A 22,588-nucleotide genomic window follows, 5' to 3' on the forward strand; every position below is an offset into this window, starting at 1 on the left:
TGACCACGTGGAGGCTGACTTGGTTTACTTGGACTCAAAATTTTCAAATTTCAACATTATAATTTTTCTCTTTTGACAAGGACATGAAGAACATGTCCATTATATTTTTCTTTTTGACACAAGTATGATGAATATGCTTTACAATTATATCAAGAGCTAAAAATAATAATTATGAAGACCGACCATAGCTACAAACTTCAACATCGTCCTCCTCAACAGAGCAAGAATTCGGATCACTTCTGAGACAGAATTTGGATCATCACAAGGATGAGTCTGAGGTTGAATCTGAGGCAAGAAGAGGATGAAATCTGAGGCAAGGCATAAGATGAACCTGAAGCAGATTTTCTGGGCATACTAGAGCAGCAGGACCGAGATTTTTGGGTGCCGAAGTAAGCCGAATTTCGGCCCTAGCAGATCAGACCAGGACAAATTGTTTGGGCAGCAGATTGACTTGTCTAGACGGCTTTTTGATCAGGTGTGACCAGGGCTATGCTACAAGTCAGTTTGATTTGAAGAATTAGATGTATCTCTGTTGAACTGAATAATTTCTCCAAGGAAAAGGTTTACTGGGTTTTTCCCCCATGTGGGTTTTCCCAGGTTAAAAATTTTGTGTCTATTGTTTGGCTGTCCCTTTTTGATCCTTCTGGCATTTTGTTTCTACTGTTGAGATTTTCTGTGTAATTGCTTTATAATGAATGTGAATGCAAGAAAAATTAATATAAAAAATCATGAGAAGTAATTATCAGATTAGGATATTTTTGAAAAATCAACAAACTGCACATTAGAACCTTGTTCCTCCAGTCTGGAGAAAGCTTATTTGTTAGTTTTCATGTGTTTAGAGGATCCACTATCCACACCACCCTACCCCTCAAATCGTCTTGGTGGAAAGGCATGAAACCTTGGAGAAGGCTGTCTCAACTTTGGTTGCAAGATCATCAACTCTAATAGAAGCTTCTGCACTCCTTGTAAAACACTGCTGTTGTTTCTTTCCCTTCCCTTTCTTCCTCCAAGAACAATGAGAAGTATAGCCCCTGTTTTTATGGCACTTGAACCACTTTTTGTGACTCAGGTATGCCTTCCTTAGTTTGATGATCCCGAATGTTCCTTCTTTTTCTTATTCTTCCTGGATCTGCCTTTCTTCCCTCCTTTTCTCCTGGTGAGGGCTAGGGTCTACTGTTCCTCCTATATATTCACAACTGTCTCCAATCTCATTTGCTCCTGGATAAAATTATTCCATAGCTTCTCACTCATGCATAGATGCCTTGGACAAAATGTTGCCAAGAAGAAGAGAATCCATTCAAGGCTACGGGTACCATTTCTTTACTCTTGAACTCTTCTCAAATAGCTGCAAATTGATTACAGAGTTTGGCAACCTACATTAAATAACTGCCTATGACATCTGTCTCACTCATGCATGTGGCATTGAGATTATTTCTTAGAAGCATCTTCTTGTTTATGTTTACAGTTTGATACAGAGAGACTAAATCATCATGTGTGTCATTATTGGTCTTCTTTCCTGCAATGCGAGGGAACAAGTAATCCTTCACCACATCAAGGATGATGTCCTTTGTCTAGGCCGTCTTATCATGTTTGTCTAACTTTCCGGCATCTATAGGAACTGGATCACTGTGCCAAATCTCATGCCCTTCAATTGCCTCTGCTGGACTTGACGCTTCGAAGGTATTAGAAAGGTCCTCTAATCTGTCATCAAATCTAGAACTGAGGAAGGTCATCATGCTGCTTGTGAAACACACTCTACTCATAAAACAGATCATCAACCTAAAAACCTGTCACAGGTCTTGATATACTCCAATCTCTTGAGCAAAATTAGGTCATGAATACCCCACAACCTCACCTTTATCTGGATTTGCTTCACTCACAGAAACTTGGGCATCTTGCCTCTGCAACACTCTGAAACCCCCCCCCTCACTGGTTGCAGTCCTTTGCATAGATGGATTCCTGGAAATTTTGAGCAAAAGTGCTTTATACCATGTTAATTTTCAAACCATGGTATGCAGATTCTGCATTTAGAAAGTTGAAACTAAACCCTAAAGCCAAGGTAGATTAAAACTTTAAATACCAATCAAAACAATAGATCTGAACTACTTTAATCTGTTAATGCGTACTGCTGAAAATAAGAACAATCGAAATACACCAGACATAACCATTAAATACTGTATCTGTATTCTATTACTGTAAAGAATAAATACACTGCATATAAGCCCAAAACAAATTTTACTAAACCACCCACTGGTGCTCCCTCTTTCTTTATAGGCTGAGCAAGAAAGAAATACAATGAATTTAGACACATCTGTTTTCACTTTGTCAAACCCTAATCCTAACCACATCTGCTAGTGTACACTCCTTGCATGGATAACTGATAAGTGTGCCAGGAGTAGTGTGCGCCAACTAGAGGATAACTACATCTCCGTGGGTTCTATTCCCTTTAAATGGCAATCAACACAATAGATCTGAACTATAATCTGCTAATGCATACTGCTGAAAATAAGAACAATCAAAATACACCACACAGAACCATTAAAAACTACGTCTGTATTCTATTACTTTAAAGAAGAAACACACTGCATATAAGCTTAAAACAAATTTGGCTAACTAACCCAGTGGTGTGCGCTTGTTCTCTATAGGCTGAGGAGCAAGAAAGAAATACAGTGAATTTAGACACGTGGTTTCACTTCGTCAAACCCTAAGACTAACCACATCTGCTAGTGTACACTCCTTGCATGGATACGTGTGCCAGGAGTAGTGTGCACTGACTAGAGGATAACTACATTTCCCTCTTTCCTCGAATAGTGCACCTCGTAAAGTTCAACCTGCTTCCCTGTTTGGATTCTCATGTGAACTGAACTGAAAAGGGAAATTTCCAAATAGAAAAAACAAAACTTCTAAATCTGAAATTTCTAATCTAGGAATGGCAGTTCCAAATCTGGAGAGCCAGTTAAGCTGGAGGTAAACTGAAGTCTCTACATAACTCGAGTGTCCTCTTCCAATGAAACTAGTGCTACACCTCAATACCATTCTGGCATCACACAAAGCCCAAGGCTAAATCCTGCTGTAGGTACTGCACAGATCTGCTGGTACTGTTTTCTGTGCTCTGCTACATGGGAGAAAATTATCCAGGCAACCAGGTAAAAACTCTTATTAACCTTATCATAGGTTTTTGTTAGTCGTATAGAAATTATCTACATATTCTCCCATGCAATGTCCACCGCTTAATCATTCTTTGCTTTTACCAGATTTTTACCTGCATTGTTACACTATGTTCTATGTCAAATTGTGTTTTCTTTGATGTATTATCTTATGATAAGATTCTCCTTGGTCCTTGCGTAAATTGTTCATCTATTAGCCTATTTGCTCCATCTTGATTATTATCCTTCTTCGAGTTCCCCTTGTTATTTCCAGTGTGTTTGTTATCTCATTCTTCGTATGCAAATAGTTGACCACGAATTAAAATGTTTTTGTTGTGTATCTGTTGTTCCCTTCTTTGTATCATTCTTATTTCATATACGCCTACATCCAGTTCAATATATGAAACATAAAGTACATCTAATATCATTTAAGTTGGTCCAACAGAACATGGGACATTACTGGGATTTTGTGCGATTTATCTTTTTCCTATTGTTCTTTTTGTTTGCATGTTTCTGTGGATGCAGTATCTTCTTTTCAAATTTGGATGGCTGCTATTTATCTTTTATAGCTACCAGTTATTTGATCTAGACAACATCCATTCATTGAAGTTATTTGGGGAATACTCATTTGTGAGTTGCATTTCAGTCAGGACAGAGTCTAGGCAAACACAGATTTGAGTTGCATCATTTTCTCTTTTTTGTTTCCTCATATCACTGGGGAGATGCTGAGTATTTGATGAGTCTGACATGGTACTTGGCTTTTCTACATTTGGACATTGCCATAACTTGAATTAGTAGTACATAGCTTCCTGTCCAATGTAATTGTATATGCTGATGAACAGGACATATATTTGCACATTTGACGTATTTTAATGGATTTAGTAATACATATTCCATTGACCATGTCTAGCAGGTTCAAATTAATCTGTTTTTCAAATGACATTTTAACAGGTGCGTGGCTTGAAAAAAAGAAAGAAGCAAGCTCATGATGAAGCAGCAGCCACTTTAGAAGAATATGAATCTGCCTTGAGAAGTGAAAATGAGGCTGGAGCTGGAGATGAAGCTAATGATGCTCCAAAGGGAAGACTAGCTTTTGGGGAGTTGGATAGGCAGACTAGTAAGCTGAGATGTCACAAAGAATCAAACACTGACCTTGACGATATGCTAGTAGATAAAAGTGACGGCAGTGGAAGTGATTCTGAGAATGACATGAAACAAGATTTAGCACAGAAGTGTGGTGGCACAAATTTGCAGGAGCAAGTGAAAGCTGACACTAGGATAGCATCAAAGGAATACAACATAGATCTTGGTGGGCTGCATAAGGTGATATGATAAGATCATTATATGCTTATAATTTTATGTTGTATTGTTTTTAAGTCCAAATTCCGTATTGCAATCATATTTGTCTTTGCTAATATAATAGAACTAATTCTTATAAGAAATTTACACATTTATCCTAAGTAAAATACAGAAGATCCTGTACTAAAGTCCTAAACCCTTATAATTTGTTTGATGTCCATTAGTGATGGTTTTTGTGTCCATTTATGTTATGAATTGTTTCTAAAGTCTCTTTGATAATGTAGGAAGGTTCCTTGGCTCGTCAGGAAATAAAAACAGCTGGTCCTGTTTTTGTCAATGGTTCTCACAAGATCAGCCATCAAGACAATTCCCAAAAAAGTCTTCCAGTTGTCTCTGGTGAGTGTAATTTGAAAGTAGAATCTGCAGAAAAATCAGTGGCTTCCACGTTGAAGAAAACCATTCCATCAGAAGTGCCAAATAGTAATCCATGGCTATTTGGTGAATCTGGAGGTAAAGTGAGTGAGGAATTGCCAAGTGAGATAAATGTTGTACCAGGGGAAAGGAATAAGAGGAAAAAGAGAAAAGGAAGACGAAACGAAAAAAATGAACATGATTGCACATCCAAAATGCAAGAGACAAACATGAGAGCTAATCCTACAGTTTCAATCGCAGGCATTAGTAAGGTAGATGCCAACCGGATTATCAACCAGAATAATAGAGAGGTTTCAGAGCCAGGAACATCTAATGGCAAAACTTCTGGTCATCTTCAGGAGGGTGCTCGTATTGAATCTGGTTGCAGTAGTGAAGATGAATCAGAAAAGGGATCTCCTTCTAAAGGAATGACATTGCTTGGTGGCATTGGATCTCAAGCAGATCTTATTCAGCGTGCTTTTGCAGGGGATGATGTAGAAGGAGAGTTTAGTCGGGCAAAGGCTGAGGTACTGGACAAAGAAGTTCCAGCATCTGAAGGTGTTGTTTCTCTTCCTGGCTGGGGTCAGTGGACTCATGTCCAGCAGAGAAAAGGGTTGCCTTCTTGGATTTTGGAGAAGGAGGAAGAAGAGAAGAAGAAAAGGGACGAGGCAAGGAAAAAAAGAAAGGATGCCAAACTTAAATTTGTCATCATTTCCGAGAAGGTGGACAAAAAGGTCAGTCTTACACATTCATATTTCTATCAACTTGGTTGCTGTATATAATTTTTATGCAAAAAAGGAAAGGCTCAGATTTGATAGTAAGGTTAGCAGTTGTAGGAAAATGTACCCAAAAAATGAACTTCACTGTAGAAAAGCTGCCCATATGGCATGATTTTTATTCTGTGCATGAATTTGAATAGAAGTACCAAAATGTTTGTGTTTTAAAAGAATTTAACATGCAAATCCAGATGTGGACTAATTCCTGTTATATTCGCTATTGATTTGTGCACCTTAACTACACTGGGAAGAGTAGTAATGAAAATTTGTCTTTTTCTTCGAAGAAATATTCTCACCTCACCCTTACACGAGCAAAGAATGGGGGGATGCTTGTACCATGTCAGCACTTACAGAGCGCTTCCTCTTTTTTGGTGCAATTCCCTGATGGAAGGAGGATCAACCATCAGCTGCATAGGAATTTAGTAACCCCAAATGACAACGAGATTTGATCCTGAGACCTCTGTTGATTCAGCACATTGAGCTAAACCTCAGGGTTATTAATGAAAACATGCCTTTGCAAAATATACTAATAACATCCCTTCGATCTTTAAACTGAATTTAAATATCACGAAAATTTCCTTTGCAATTAAATTGAATATAAATATCACCATTAAGAATCATGCATCCAAAAAATAATTAAAACACTAATGTGAAGATATCCCCACCATATACATTGAGTAAAGCTAATCAATAAGCAGAATATCTAAAAAAATGATGAACTCTGCTGATGGGGATTCATTGACATGCATGTTTTCAATATTCGTATTTCCTGAGCACATTGCTTGCCATATTTGACATTGATATTAAAGGTGCTATAAAGAAGCGAATTATATACAGTGAGTTAATGTGGTAATATTGGTTGGACAGTTAAAGCTGTTTATTGGGATGGTAAGTTGATAGCATGTTTATATACTTGGACTGTTCCAGAGGTCTTATGGTCAATACAGGAAAATAATGTGTGTGTATCCGTTAGAAGCGGTCATTTTTATAAATGTGAAAAAGAAATATCTTGTTCTTGTAACAAACATAATAATAATAATAATAATAATAATTATAATAATTAGGTTAATGAGAGGTCAAAGGCCCCACACACCCTTCATCTTGTGACCAGTCAATGTATATTTATACAACTGTCATAAGGCTCATTTTAATCGATTCATATAAAACATTTATTACTCAATGCTTTGTTATATATTTGCAGACCTAGTCTATCAATATTGTAAGAAACAGGAACTGTTTATTCCATCTGGTATCAGAGCCAAATTTTTGGCCAGTTTGTGGGTTAATTCCACAGATCACACTAGCATTCAAGCTGTTCTAAATTGACGATCCATACAATTAATTTATACAGCAGTTAATTTGCCATACAATGCTGCAATTTTACTATCCATATCTTGCCAAAAATTGTCACCATGCTATCTGTCTGACTCCACTTAAATGTAGCATCCACCCATACAAGTCTGAATTAGTTTCAATTGCTAGAAATTCCATATGGCTTTGTTGTGCAATGTGTGTGTGGCCATACCCAGAAGCAGTGCTGCAGTATGTCATCATCTGTTAGTGGCTGTAGCATGCTGTCTGCCAGACTTTTTTCCATACATCCCACTGCCTCCTTTTCTTGTTTGTATGGTCGTGCAACCACTTTTAACTCCCACATGCCTTCTGTAGCCTAAGTCATGCCACCTTGAAATCTCAAAATTGTTTGTATTTTTTTTTTCTGTTACTTTGGAATTTTATATGTCAGAATCAGCTTAAATCAATTCAAAAAAATACCTTTTTTCAAAAAAAAGGTTCTTTTTACAAAACATAAAAAATAAAAAATTCCATAGGTGGGTTTGGCAACTCCCCTTTACCACCAAATTGTTCCTTCAGTGCTCTCTTTTCTTCTTTATTTGTGACTCTTTCATCATCAAACTTGTACTACTGGTTTGAGAGAGCTGGTCTAATGAAAGCGTAATAATAACTACCATGCACACCTCCACTGTGAACCAAAACGATTTGAAGAGTATATAAATTGTGCACACCTTTACCTGTGTTTGGAGAAAGATATTCACCATTGTCTATATCCAAGTCATGTTGAAGTGGAAATTTATATAGATCATTTATCTTGACCATTGTACCCTGCATGAAATCATATTCAAATCGCTTCAACTGAAGTTGTAGTACAGGAGGAAAATCAAGGAAAAGAACACCTTTTCTTACATCTTGTAGTCCACACAATAGTTTTAAAATTCGGCCATTCCGAAACGGAAATGGCCGAGTTGATCCGTTTCGATGCCCACAGGAGTGACTCGGTTCAAGAAACGGCTCGTTTGGCCGAGTCAGCCATGACTCGGCCGAGTCACGGCCGAGTCATGGCTGACTCGGCCAACTCGGCTGTTTCCGTATTGACTCGGCCGAGTCACAAACAGCGGCCCGTAACCCAAGTAAAACAGCGATTTAACAATTTTTTTATGAAATTTTTTGGTGTTTGCTGATTGGGTTGGACTCCAAGGTGTTTTATGAACAAGTTAAATGTTATTTGGGGTCCATTTCCCCCTCCCAAACCCTATTTAACACACTCAAATGCTCTCATTCTCTCACAGCAATCTCATGCATTTGAGTGAGAACTTCTTTGAGAGTTAGTGAGCAGTTCTTGAGCTTGTTTTTGGAGCAGCAGTGAGGAGTCTTGGGGGAGCATTGTAGCTGGAGTGAGGAGCTTCTTGGGCAGCCATTTGGAGCAGCATTGAGGAGCTGATTCTTGGAGCAAGCTTGAGGAGGCAGTTTGTGCCTGGAGGTATTTTTTTCACCTCCATAAATATGTTTTTGCTTATTAAATTTTAGGTGCATATCTAGAAAGCCTAGAGAGTGGTTTTTGTCAATGTTGTGAAAAGCGCGAGCGGGATTAAATCGGCGCGGGGAACGAATCGGAAAAAATCGGAAAAATCGGGAAAAAATCGGAAAAAAGCGGGAACCAATCATTTGGTACAAAAATATCCATTTTTTTTCATTTTTTTTTTTCGATTTTTTTAATATCTAAACCATCTACAACATAAAATAAATACATTGACACATAAATATGATAGAAAAACTAATATATAAGATGTTTAATATCATTTCTAGCGCTAAAATCACACATAACATTGAATCATGTCCTAAATAGTAAGTCCTGACTCCTGAGTCCCAAATCAGCCTCAAAATATCAACAAAAAATATGATAATGTATCTCATCATGTCATAATGTCATATACAATAAAATGAGGTCTAATCCTATTGATTTCCTCTGCCCCTCTTGCAAGAAAATGCCACAGCTTTCCCTTTCCCTCTAGGATGTAGATGCTGGTGCCTGTGCTGGTGGAGATGGAAGTGGAGTCTGATGTGCTCTAGAAGCTGAAGAACTAGAAGTAGGAGCTATAGGAGGTAGACCATGTCCTCTACTGGTGGCAGGGGTAGCCCGAGCAGGTGGTGTCACCTGGAAACATTACAATCTCCCAATCCTGAAATCCTGAAAAACTGATAAGTCTGCTGGATTTTAAATGAAATCTAAAATTCTACTTTCTCCATATGAAATCCAATGAGGCTGGAACCACTCTCAAACATCCCGAGTCATTTCATGGTAATGTTAAAAATTTAAGTAAAAGGATGAAAATGAAGATCAAGGAGATTGTCACTTTTACTTTAAGAATTTAACATTACCATGAATAGCATATCCATACTAGGGCCTAGACTTGATCATTAAGTTGCCCCACTCAAAAATTATTTGTTTTTTTCAAAAAAAATTGCATGAAAAAACCCAAATGACCAAATGAAAAACCAATTTTTTTTATAAAATCGTGCTGTCCCGGCAACCTCGAGCTTTTTTTGGAAAAAATCGCGCTTTTTTTCGAAAAAAGCGCACTTTTTTAAAAAAAAAAGCGTGCCTTTTTGGAAAAAATCGGCAAAAAAATAGCCGATTTTTTGTGTAAAAAGCGTGATTAAATCGGCGCGGGAAAAAAGCGCGATTTTTTCAAAAAAGCGCGATTTAATCGCGCTTTTCACAACACTGGTTTTTGTCAAAGAAATGAACATTGAATCAATGTTTTTTTTTTCTTTTCATTTTCAGATTGTTTGCTTTCATTTCCTAGTCAAAAAATGGCACCTAGAGCGAGAGATCCTGCTTGGGAATATGTTGAAATGGTTGATAGTCAACTGCAATGCAAATTTTGCCATAGGAAAATTAAGGAAGGTCCTGGGGGCATTAATAGGCTGAAACAACACTTGGCAGGGATTAGAGGCCAAATTACCCCATGTACCTCACCAAAATTTGGGAGATTAGGAAGCAATTGTTGGCCAGCTTTGAGAAATTTAAAGATGATAAGGCTAGGCAAAGAGACATACAGGCTGAAATTGGGAGGAAGAGGGAGATACAAAAAATGATGACTACCAACCCCCATTATGATTTTGAGGGTTCTTCCTTTATCCCTCAAACTGATACTTTCAACCCTTTCTGATATGTTCCTCCCTCTTTTGGTTCTGTTCAAGATAAGGGAAAGGGTAGAATGAAAAAGGTTGATGTGACTATCAAAAGTTATTTCACTCCCTCCTCTCCATCAGATGCACATGGTCCTGAAGTTAGTAAAAGTCAAATGCAACCCACTTTAGATGACCATTGGAAGAAAGAATTGAGGGACACTGCTTGTGAGTACATAGCTAGATGGTGGTATGATGCTGATATCCCCTTTAATGCTGCTCGTTCACCATATTATGAGCCTATGTTTGATGCCATACATGCTGTTGGAAAAGGCTTCAAAGGCCCTACTATGCATGAGCTAAGGGGGTATCGTTTGCAGAAAGAAATTCAATCCATTAATGAGTATTTGAAAGAGTTCAAGGACTCATGGGCAAGAACAAGATGTACCATCATGTCAGATGGATGGACTGATCAAAGAAACCGTACCATCATAAACTTTCTTGTCTTCTGCCCACGGGGAACCATGTTTTTAAAATCAGTTGATGCATCTGATAAGGTAAAAGATGGCCGTTTGTTGTTTAACCTATTGGATCAGGTTGTTGAGGAGGTGGGGGTGGCTAATGTTGTTCAAATCATCTCAGATAATGCCTCTAACTATGTTCTTGCTGGTAAACTGTTAGAGGAAAAACACAATACCATCTTTTGGACCCCATGTGCTGCACATTGCATAGACCTCATGCTTGAGGATATTGGAAAAATAGATTGGGTCAAAAACACTATAGATCATGCCAAAAGCATAACAAAATTTATCTACAATCATACATTGATTTTGAGCCTCATGAGGAAACACACTGGGGGCAAGGATATTATTAGGTCTGCCATCACTAGATTTGCTACACATTTTTTGACATTGCAATCTATGCTTTCCCAACATAGAAACTTCCAAAAGATGTTTTCTAGTGATGAATGGAATCAAAGCAATTGGTCTAACAAACCGGAAGGCAAAGAATTGAAAAGGAAAGTCTATGAAGAAACTTTTTGGAGAAAGGCAGTAGAGATTGTGAAGCTTGCTGAGCCACTAGTTAAGGTGTTGCGGTTGGTGGATGGGGAAAGGTTGGCTATGGGCTTCATTTATGAGGCTATGGATCAAGCAAAGGAGCAAATAAAGACGATATACAAGGATAGAGTGGCAAAGTATGGGCCCATTTGGGCAATCATTGGTGAAAGATGGAACAATCAACTCCATCGCCCTATACATGCAGTTGGGTATTTTTTGAACCCACGGTATCATTATAAAGCTAAGGAGTCAGGAGCTTTGAGGGGGGAGGTCAGAGATGGACTGATTGATTGCGTTGATCGCATGATCCCATTGGAGTCTGAACAACTGGAGATACACCGATAGGTCACAACCTTCAGCGATGCATCAGGTACCTTTGGGAAGAACCTAGCAAAGATTGCAAGAGAAGCAGATGAGCCAGGTAAACAAAAATTTCAATTTTCAAATTCTTAATAGTTTTACTTTTTTTTTTGAAAGTTTGTTAAATCGTTTATAATTTGAAAGTTAGATATAATTTGTAATTTTGTTGAGCTAACTCATTACATTCCTATGTTTTTTGCAGCACAATGGTGGGAGGCCTTTGGTGGCCATTGTCCTGAATTGCAAAGGTTTGCAATTCGTATTTTGAGTCAAACTTGCAGTGCATCTGGTTGTGAGCGCAATTGGTCTGTCTTTGAGAGGATTCACACAAAGAAGAGAAACTGTTTGGATAAAAAACGGTTAAATGATTTAGTTTATGTCCAATACAACCTCCGGCTCAGACGAAACCATTTGCTGAACAAAAGACCTGATTCAGATCCCATTGTGTTGGAAGACATTGATCCAACATCAGATTGGGTAGTGGAGAGTCGTCCAACAGAGTTTGATCCTGATGAGGATCTTGATTTAGATTTAAATATCGAGACATCAGTTGAACTTGAACATGCTGTTCAGTTGAATGCAGATCCCAATCCACCAGCCTCAGCCTCACAGCCAGCAAGGACTCTAGTTGTAGGTGCTTCCTTTGCTCAGCCACGACAGAAGCGCAGCCGCATATCTACTCTATCTCAGCTTACATCTGCTGCAGTTGCACAACGTGCTAGTGGTATCACTTCTACAGTTTTAGTTGGAGATGATGATGATGAGGAGGAGCCATGGGGCCCCGTGTCTGACTCTGATGATGATCCAGAGATTGATTGACATGATCTTGGCTCCTCTGGCAGTAGCTGCTAGCCAGTAGTATACTAGTACTAGTACTGGAGTCTGGTCACAGTTTACTTTTGTTGTAGAGGCCATTTCTAGCCTCCTTGGTTATGTGTTTTTTGTTTTGAGTCTTTGATCATGTATGATAGTTGACTATGTATTGCCATTGGGTACCATTTTGATATAATGGATTGGTTCATGAGCCTACTTTGATCATATGTTGTCTTCCATCTATATTATAATGCTGTGTGTTTGGAAACATGAATGAAAATCTTTAAAATTATGTTTAAAATCTTTAAAATTATGTTTTTTATAAAAAAATAAATATTTAATGTATTTTTTACAACGACCGAGTCATTGAAATCGAGCCGGCCAAGTCATTACCGTTTCGGAGTCGGAGTTGGAGTCGATCCTAGGCCGAGTCGGAGTTTTAAAACTATGGTCCACACTACTCTATATGACATTTGTTATCACCATCAAGTTGTTCAAATTCAACATACTTGTCTAATGAAGCATAGACATCTTGGCAGCCTTTAACATCAAGTTGTAGATCAATTCGAAACACTGCCGCTGTAACCACTACTGAATCTGCTGTCAAAACTGCACACTACATCCCTCGAAATTCTTGAGCCTTCCTGCTTTTACTGTAGACCACTGAAGGGATTAAATCTCGACTTGTCACAGTGTCAGTTATAGGATCAAATCATTCAACAAAGTTAACAGCAGCGTCTGAAGGTAGCACTCTTCTGTCAAGGTCCCTTGTTTTGCCATGAAGAAACTACCAGGATATATTGGCTCTAGAAACTTCTTCTAGACCCTTATGACGTCGCTTCTTCATCAGTTCATTAGTTATAAAAGAAAGTAGGCTTTCTGGTCCATGTGCAACCAATTCTTGCAGTGAAAAGATTTTTTTTACATTCATTGGAGCAGAAAGTTACTTGGGAGCAGGAGCGGGGAGTGACATTTTCAAAAGCTCTTGGGTCGGAAGTGAATTTTTATATATTTTGATGCATATATGTCAACAAAAGCATGTGAATGATGAATTCGATATAAAAAACATAAAAACATGGATTAAACCATATAACATAAATCATATAGAAGTTATAATCTTTATCAACCACGTCCACAAGTTACAAGTTCTCATTTATATAGCATGTAAGGGTGCACATAACCAAAATAACTTCGAGTGCAATCCATCTCTGAATCGAAAATACATCAACAAATACGCTCTAGATGGCCTCTAGCATCCAAAACAGTCATGCTATAACAAAAGCTACATATCATCAAAATCATTGGCTAACTTGGGAATCTTTGTCATTACTATCACCCTCTAAGGAATTACTATAAGATAGAAAAAATGTAGCATGCTAAGTCAAGATTTTGTTTGAGTGATGGGCACATTTTTAGTAGGGTCATGATAGAGGAGTTCGACAACCAATGTCACTAACATCAAGGTACATAGAGAGCTTGGTGTTCTTGATTAAATATGAGTCCCATACCTTAGTACATGACAAAATCCAATGGAAACATTGCAACCCCACCAATCCTGAAATCCTAAAAAACTGATAAGTCTGTTGGATTTTGAGTGAGATCTAAAATTCTACTTTCTCCATATGAAATCCAATGAGGTCGAAACCAATGTTGCAAACATCGCGATCGGGATTACATCGGCGAGGGGAAAAAATTGGAAAAATCGGGAAAAAACTTGGCAAATACAAAAATATTCATTTTTTTCATTTTTTTAATATCTAAAGCATCTACAACATAAAATAAATGCATTGACACATAAATATGATAAAAGAACTAATATATAAGATGTGTAATATCATGCTATTGCTACATCACACATAACAATGAATCATGTCCTGAATAGTAAGTCCTGAGTCCCAACTCAGCCTCAAAATATCAACAAAAAATATAATAATGTATTTCATATCATGAGTCATAATGTCATATACAATGAAATGAACCAAATAACTAATACTACTGATTTCCTATGCCCCTCTTGCGAGAAAATGCAATAACTTTCCCTCTAGATGTAGATGGCAGTGGACTCTGCTGTGCTTTAGAAGCTGAAGAACTAGGAGCTACAAGAGGTAGACCACATCCTCTACTGGTGACAGGGGTAGCCTAGGTAGGTGGTGTCACCTCCTCCTATTGCTCCTCCTCCTCCTCCTCCTCCCCCCCCTCCACTACCTCCTGTTCTAACCAATCAGCCACAGACTCCATGAGTGGCCTCTCGGCCTCAACCCTCTATGTAGCAGTGGTGTCAATCCCATCCAATGAGATGACCTCCATATCAGGTGTCTTCTCAAGTGAACCCTCTCCACTCTATGCAACGAAAATGAAAAAAAACACAATCAAATTCACTAAAAAATCATTGATAATCAATGGGTTATAGAAGCCCAAGCAAAAAAAGAAAAAAAAATGGCCAAATTTGGTGCCCATACTTGGAAACCACGCTTTGTTGAAGAAATTTGGTCCAAACTTGATTTTTTCTTGCTTGGGATGCTAAAATATTTCGTTTTCCTCCTCCTTTGCCCTTGTAGTTGACTTCCTCTCCTCCTCAGCTCTTAAACAAGCCCACTGTATGAAAAAAAATGACAAACAAAAACCAAAAATTGGCTTTAAAACCCGCTATTTCTACCACTCACGATTATTACCGATCGGATCTCGATTTTTTGAAAATAAAAAAATCGCTGAAAAAATCGGTGGGGCGAAAAAATCGCGATGTTCACAACATTGGTCGAAACCACTCTCAAAGATCCTGAGTCAATTCATGGTAATGTTAAAAATTTAAGTAAAAGGATGAAAATTTAAGAATTTAACATTACCATGAATTGCATATCAATACTAGGGCCATAGGCTTGAATATTAGGTTTCCCTACAAAAAAAACTCTTGTTTCTTTGAAAAAAATTGCGTTTGGAACACTTTTGTGACAAAAGTTTGTGAAAAAACCATGTTGCATTTATTTATTTTATTTTTTTTTTTTTTGCGGGAGCGCGCTCCCGGGTTGCTCCCGATTCGCTCCCACTCAGAGTGTGCTTTGGAAGCGATTTGAAAGGGGGTGGTTGAGAAATCTATAGGGCTATAGTTAGGATGATTTCTCATAAACTTGATAATTGCTTGTGATGTCTTTTTATTTTTTCTTTTTTTTCCAAGGAAAAAAAACGGTAACTTTTTATTAAAGAATTAATGAAAAGTTACACTAGCAGATGCAATGAAGCATTCAGAAAATTGCCACTTGGGCACGAGTGCTGACGCACCCCACGCAACATTAGAAGACTAATGTGCACCAAGAGTAAGAGAAGAGAAGGGAAAAGAGAAAGAAAAAGGGAAAAAATGTCTCCAGCAATGAGCAAAACTCATGCTTCATGTTTTTCGCCCCTTTTTCTTTTCGACCTTGCGCCACTCACCCAGAGTGGGCTCGATCGAAGCAATGACTAACTGAGTTGTTTCGTTCGGCTGCCCTGATTCTTTATCTGAGTGGTGATGCCGTTTGTTGCCTCCCATGCTTTGATCCACGCTTGTCATCTCTGCATTGTTTTGCTGGGTCTCTGCCTGATTTGTATGTGGCTGTGGATCCTTGTTGACTGCTATATTTTCCTTCTGATTCTCTATTTCAACTTCCTCTATGGTGGTATCATCCTCTTCTGCTTCTGTTTCTTCCTCTTCTGTTACCGAAGGGACTTTCTTTCGTGCGGTTCTCCTCTTTAAGACTTCATCTAAGTTCTGCCATCCTTTGTGCTTCCTTTGTTGTGGCTTGCTCTTGCTGGGACATGCATTGAGCAAATGACCTGTTTGTTGACATCCCCTGCACCTGAATGCCGAGACCTGGCTAGAACCGATTGAGTTGGGATGTAATATTCCAAATGAAAACTTTCTGATGCCGCCGTGAGGTGAACTATCTGCACCCTGAAGGAGAGGAAGCGCCCCAGTCGTATTTTTCTGTGGTTCGATTCGTTGAAATCCTTTTCCACTGCAAATCCGATCCAGGACCCTAGGGGGCGTCGAGTTCATAGTATCCAGTGGCCTGCCGTCTTGCAGATCTGTAGCAGAGCAGGTCTGTTGGGGCCGCGGCGGCGCAGAGAAACCCTCCTGAAACCCTAGATCCATGCTTCGCCGCCATCGCTCTCCCTAACACCTTTCTTGTTTTACTGTTCCAGTCTTTTTATTTTTTCTTACTTATTAGCTTCTTCTCTTATTGTTATGTTATTCTTATCATAAAACAACTACCAAAACAAGAAGATCAACTATACACAAGAACATAGGATATATAGGCTGCAAGCCAGGGCCAAAACCTCTCCACTTGAGAGGAAAACCCACAAATCTCTTCTCTTCTTATAGATTCTTCAAATGATGAATTCCAAGACCTCTAGACCACGACTAATATCCTTCCAAGACCAAATCTGACCTTCTTGATGATGTGCTTCCTTTGTCCAAGTCAAAGCCAATCAAATCTCTTCCAGATGCACAACTTCGACCCCCTCTACTGCAGGTCTAAAATTTTCAGCCCCTGCAATTGCTGCTGCGTCCACACGTGTGGGCAAATATAGGGCTTCCAAGGCTTCCTTTAACCATCGCTTGAGTTTCTCTTTCTTCTAAGGCTTGAAGATGACCTAATATACCTTCCTTCGACCTTTTTTCTGCCGTTTCTCCGAATTCCCTTGCAGCAACAAAACCCTAGCCTCCTTCCTTCACACGTGTGAGAAGAGAGAGATAAATAGCCCAAACATTTGTCCTTCGTCCTTCTTCGCTAACCTTCTTCTTCTTCTCCTTCGCTTGAATGATGAGAGAATTGATTCATGTCCATAAGAGGTTGAGTTCCCTCCTATATATAGGCTTCCAAGGTGAACGAAATGCCCTAATTGAGACCGACATGGTCTTGGAGGGTATTTTGACACTTTTAAATACAAAAATAATTCTTTTTACAAGTTACAATGTGCCCGATGGGGTCTTCTTAATATGACAATGACTCTTTTGACTTCTTGATCTTAGGACAAACCATAGAAGCACTCAATGGGTGCTTGACCTCTAAATAAAAGACCTTGAGCATGAAACCCATGCTATAAAAATAACAATAATAATTTTTCTTTCATTTTATGATATACAAGAATCAAAAGTACATTTCATATTTATGGAGATTGAACCTAGTTACATATTTTTCAACAGGGGAGATTGCTCCCTACAACCATGCAAAACCATTCGCCATCCAACAATTATTTTAAGTTTGCCATGTCCCCGATCTCTTAAACAACCAACATGGAACTCCTTCTCACATTGGTCACAAAGCATAACAGTGTGATCCCCAAATGCTCGTCTATCAAAATCATGAAACTTGCATAGTACATACTACACACCGACCAATTGTGTTTTCTGGGGCATTGACAACAAATGTATAGCAATTGGAAGGCCTTTCCTGAGACCCAAAAGATGCTTCCTTTCCTTAATGTTTTGGCTCTTTTATAGCAGACAATTTTCTTCTTGTTCTAGAGTGATGCTGACAATTAAAGCCACACCAATCACCCACTGGAATACGTGGCTCTCTAGCACAATTTGTGTGGAAGGCCCATGGACAACCATCACAAAGAAGCATATCCCCTCCATCGCCACAAACTGTACAAATATTGTTTTTAGCCTCACTCTCACATTAAAAACAATAATAAGTCCAAAAATATTAAATTAATTAAATCATGAAAGTTATTATTTATTCCTACCTTTCTAGATTGAGTTTGTTCCTCATGGTTAGGAGTCAGTTTAGGCTTAGTTGGTTGAGAGATTCTCTCCAACTCGTTAGGCTCCTAGATTAGTGTTTGGTTGAGAGATTTGCTCAACCATAGTGTCCAAGATAGACGCACTATCTTGAGACAAACTTTCTCATGTATTTATATGTATCATAAACATTATTTGAATAATGAGAATGAGAGGAATACATCAAGGCTGAGGCCTTTTCCGCCATGTCTGGTTTTTTATGTCTATGATATTTTAATGTATGTTTATTGTAAATTTTACATGTGGTATCAGAGCTTATGGTTTTCTCTTCGGGATTGGGAGAGTGATAAGATTTGTTTGCAATTGCGTTGTTGAATATATGATAAAATTGTTGTGTGATAGAGCTATCTTGTCCAAGTGAGAGGAAAGGGTTGTGGGTTCTTGTTGTAGGAGGAAATTTCTACTAAAATTGGCCACCCACCAATCTGTCGCAAAAGCTCAAAAATGAGGAGTATTACGCTGTAAGAAAAGCCATCCTATGCTGTCAATGTGGAGAGAACTTGTCAGCATGAGGGAGTAGAGTGATGAAGGCGACGAAAAGAGGAAACTGGAAAATTCAAGGCGGAGCTTTCTTCGAGTGTTTTTCGTCTACCGATCAATTAAGAAAGTGTTGTATAACACAATGCAATAGCTCTTGCTGTAAAAATACAGATACTAGAACTCTTTTATTTTCCAGCGCTTGTGGATCCATCCAATTTCCCAGCCATGAATAGAGGCGGAGAAAAAAATGAAGTACTATCCGACGATCTGCTGCATCTTTGATTCACATAGGTAGGCCGAAAAAATGATTTTTTATGTATTAAAAATATTAATGGGAAACCGATGAATATTCTTGAAGGTCTGGAGTTGCATATGAGAGTCTCTTAAGCACCGAAACCATCGAGGAGGAAACCAATGTGAGCTACGTAAGCACCAACGTGGAAAAGAAGCCGTGTTGAAGAGCCTTGCGTGAAGTTCTCTGCCTAAGTTCTGTGAAAAATATGTCTGCATGAACTTTTGTGAAAAGCCCAACCACTTTCACATTGTTGATGCATTGTGCATGAAAGTCCACCCAAAAAGAGAGGGTGGAAGATAAGTGAATTAATGCATTAAAGTTTTTTTCGCTGTGGGTACATATTGTTAAAGTTTTTTTGCTATGCATACATATTGTTTTGGTGCTATGTTTGCTTTCACATTTCAAAAAGGCCATAAGCATTCCCTTTATAAATTACTTCCATTCACCTTTTAATTCATGTTTTAAAAGATTTTCATAAAGTTCTTTTAAATGAGAGTTTAAAAGAAATTAAAAAGGGATTAATGTTAATGGAGAGATAAGGTGGAGGTTTTTGTAATTATATTTTTAAATTTTGTAATATTTGTAATAAGGAGGATTTTTTGGAGTGATAAGGGATTTTGTAATATTTGTGGAGAAATAAGGTAATTTTTAAGAGAGGTGCATTAAATTTTTTATTTTGGAGAGATAAGGTGTGATTTTGTGGAGTGATAAGGTGAAATTATTTTTTGTAATTTTGGAGCGATAAGTGTTTTGTATTTGAAGTGATAAGTGAATTTTTTTTAGAGAGTCATTGTTGTAATTCAAAGTAATGTTTTACTTTGAGAGATTGGGTTAGTGAACATTCATTTTTTGAAGATAATTTGCTTCTAGAGTTTGCGAGCGTGGGATTCTCATTGCTTGAGAAATTTCATTCACGATGTTGTGAAGGTGAAGGTTGATGTACTTCAATATTTAATAAAGAAATATTTTTTGTGGTGTTGCAGTGTCCTAGATCCACCTGAAATTGAATAAGGGGATCTTAGGAACACCTTGTGTAGTGCATGATTCTTGATGTTGCTTATCTTTGTGTCTAGTTTTGACACTACAATTTTCTTATCTAACACACACAAGGAGTCTAAAGCAAGTGAATGAAACAAGCACATTAATCAAAGCACTTGAAATTAGAAGTTGCAACGAGCATTCAATCAAGCACAAACAATCACATGCATTTGAATTTTGCGCAACTGCAACACATAATCAAAGTTGACAATATCAACATTCTACATCAACGAGCAAATTCATGCAAAGCAATCTAATTAATGCAAATTGATGCATTTCAAAGACTACATCAACATTCAACAACAATTGGTGATTGTGTAACTTGCAAATCATAATTTGTAAGTTAACTTGTAAACAACTTCAAATCAAATTGAGTTGAATTGTAAAGATGCATTCTCGGTCGAAATCGACACCCAAATTGTGAATTTATAGGAGGTAAAGTGAGTGAATTCTCCTCAATTGAGTCAATTAAGTGAGTCAAGATCATTTGAACTTGTCATTGTAAACATTAGGTGCATTTTTGGTGGTATCCGACACCCTCATCCTAGTACAAAATTCAAGCGAGTGTGAGTTCAACCATTCCATTGATAAACTAAATTAGGCACACAAGTTCAAGAATTCAAGCAAGCAAGATCTTCAAATCCCGCAAGTGTTACAAGCAAGCATCAAGAAAAATCAAGCAAGCGAGCTAGTACAAGCGAGCGTGTCAAAAGTCATAATGGGTAAAGGAGGAAAACGTCTTCAAAGTGCAGAACTAGAGATTAAAGATTTGCAAGATTGCAATCATGAGTTACAGAACAAAGTTGAAATATTGGAATGGAAGTTGAAGCAAAGTCAAACCTTAATCAATCAAATGACCAGTACATTAGAAGCAGTGAAAGACTTTCAAATTGAGCTCGAAGTGAAAGAAAAACTCATTCATGCACTTCAAATTAAGTTAAGTGAAAAACAAGATTTACTTGATGCACAATGTGTAGAGAAGACAAATGCAAGTTGTGACACAGAAGACCTCATCACAATAACAAATGAAAGTTGTGATACAAGTGATATTATTCAGCATATTAATGAAGGTTGCAACATAGATGATCTAATCAAGCAAGTTGATATAAGTTGCAACACAGATGAACTAATCAAATAGGTTGATATCAGTTGTGACACAAGTGATCTTATCCAACCAGTTGTACTACTTAATGATGCAACAAGTAGTACCAAAGATCAAATTGATCAGTTTGATGCAGCATGTCAAACAAATGAACTGTTAATGATTGATGCCCAGTGTGATACAAAAGATTTAATAAATCAAGGACAAAATGTTAGTAGCAGCAACAAGTATGAAGAACAACAAGAAGTTAGGCTTTCCAGGAAAGTGATTAGACCTTGGGAAGAAATCTCCTTCAACAAAGATCGACATGGCCTAGGATACAACAAAGAAAACACTTTGTTTATTTAGATTTCTCAAAACTAGTTCAGTTTGTAAGTGCTGGTTTTCTTGACAATGATCAGAATATGGTTAAGTGTAACCATTGTAAGCGAAATGGCCATATGGAGAGTAAATGCTTTGACCTCCATCCTTGTCACCATTGTGGCAAGAAAAATCATTTATCCGAAAGATGCTGCAAGCGAAATCAACCACCGAGAGTGAAGATCAATTACACATGGATTGATCCTTGGAAGTGGTCATCTACAGTCAAACAGTTGTCTATGTGTTACCGAAGGATTCAGTCTCACATGAAGACAAATTCTACAGTAAAATGAAGATGGTGAAACTCTCCTACACCTGAAGGGGGGGAGTTCCAAAATCAAATGTCGATTGTCTCTCCTTTCAGCGGACAAAGGGGGGAAAATGATAATAATGGAATTGAAGGTTGTTAGACTGGAAGTTTCGACAACATCAACATGAAGTAGTAACATCAAGTAGTTAATGGGCAGTCATCGTCTTCCTTGAAGTAGCCAATGAGCAGTTTTCAACAAACAACAGTGTGCAGTTTCGACATTAGCAAATCCGCCAGTGGGCGTTTTCAATATTAGGTCAGTGGGCGAAGCAAATTCGCCAGTGGGCGTCATCAATGTTTTGTCAGTGGACAAAGGATGTTGATTGTAGGACAGATGGATCCTTTTGCAACTTGGCACCTAATGGAGTTGTCAAACAACTTTCAGAGATGAACCAGACTTGCAGCTGATTCATGTTCTCTTCAAATTGGAGTTTTTTAGCATCCAACTTTGGCAGTTTTTCAGGCAGTGTTTTTGAGGATCAACATTTTCAGCATGAGGACTTGGAGATGGTACCGGGTTCTTACTTCAGACTTATGATTGAGGAGGGGAATGTTAGCCTCACTCTCACATTAAAAACAATAATAAGTCCAAAAATATTAAATTAATTAAATCATGAAAGTTAGGATTTATTCCTACCTTTCTAGATTGAGTTTGTTCCTCATGGTTAGGAGTCAGTTTCGACCTAGTTGGTTGAGAATTCTCTCCAACTAGTTAGGCTCCTAGATTAGTGTTTGGTTGAGAGATTTGCTCAACCATAGTGTCCAAGATAGACGCACTATCTTGAGACAAACTTCCTCATGTATTTATATGTATCATAAACATTATTTGAATAATGAGAATGAGAAGAATACATCAAGGCTGAGGCCTTTTCCGCTATGTCTGGTTTTTTATGTCTCTGATATTTTAATGTATGTTTATTGTAAATTCTA

General features: G+C 38.0%; 1 protein-coding gene across 2 annotated transcripts in view; it reads left to right on the forward strand.

The window, feature by feature from the left end:
• The window catches only part of LOC149175872 (U3 ribonucleoprotein (Utp) family protein), a 111,465-nt gene that overhangs the window by 72,396 nt on the left and 16,481 nt on the right, over nt 1-22,588 (forward strand). For both annotated transcript variants that reach the window (XM_089419770.1, XM_089419768.1), the window contains exons 6-7: nt 4,098-4,469; nt 4,730-5,590. In XM_089419770.1, coding sequence (XP_089275896.1) covers nt 4,098-4,469; nt 4,730-5,590 — 1,233 coding nt within the window. The remainder of the gene's footprint in view (nt 1-4,097; nt 4,470-4,729; nt 5,591-22,588) is intronic.

The sequence above is a fragment of the Pinus tabuliformis genome, chromosome 4_1, assembly GCF_031772625.1.
Source record: "Pinus tabuliformis cultivar Carrire ecotype Pingquan chromosome 4_1, CPIR1, whole genome shotgun sequence".
Taxonomy (NCBI): domain Eukaryota; kingdom Viridiplantae; phylum Streptophyta; class Pinopsida; order Pinales; family Pinaceae; genus Pinus; species Pinus tabuliformis.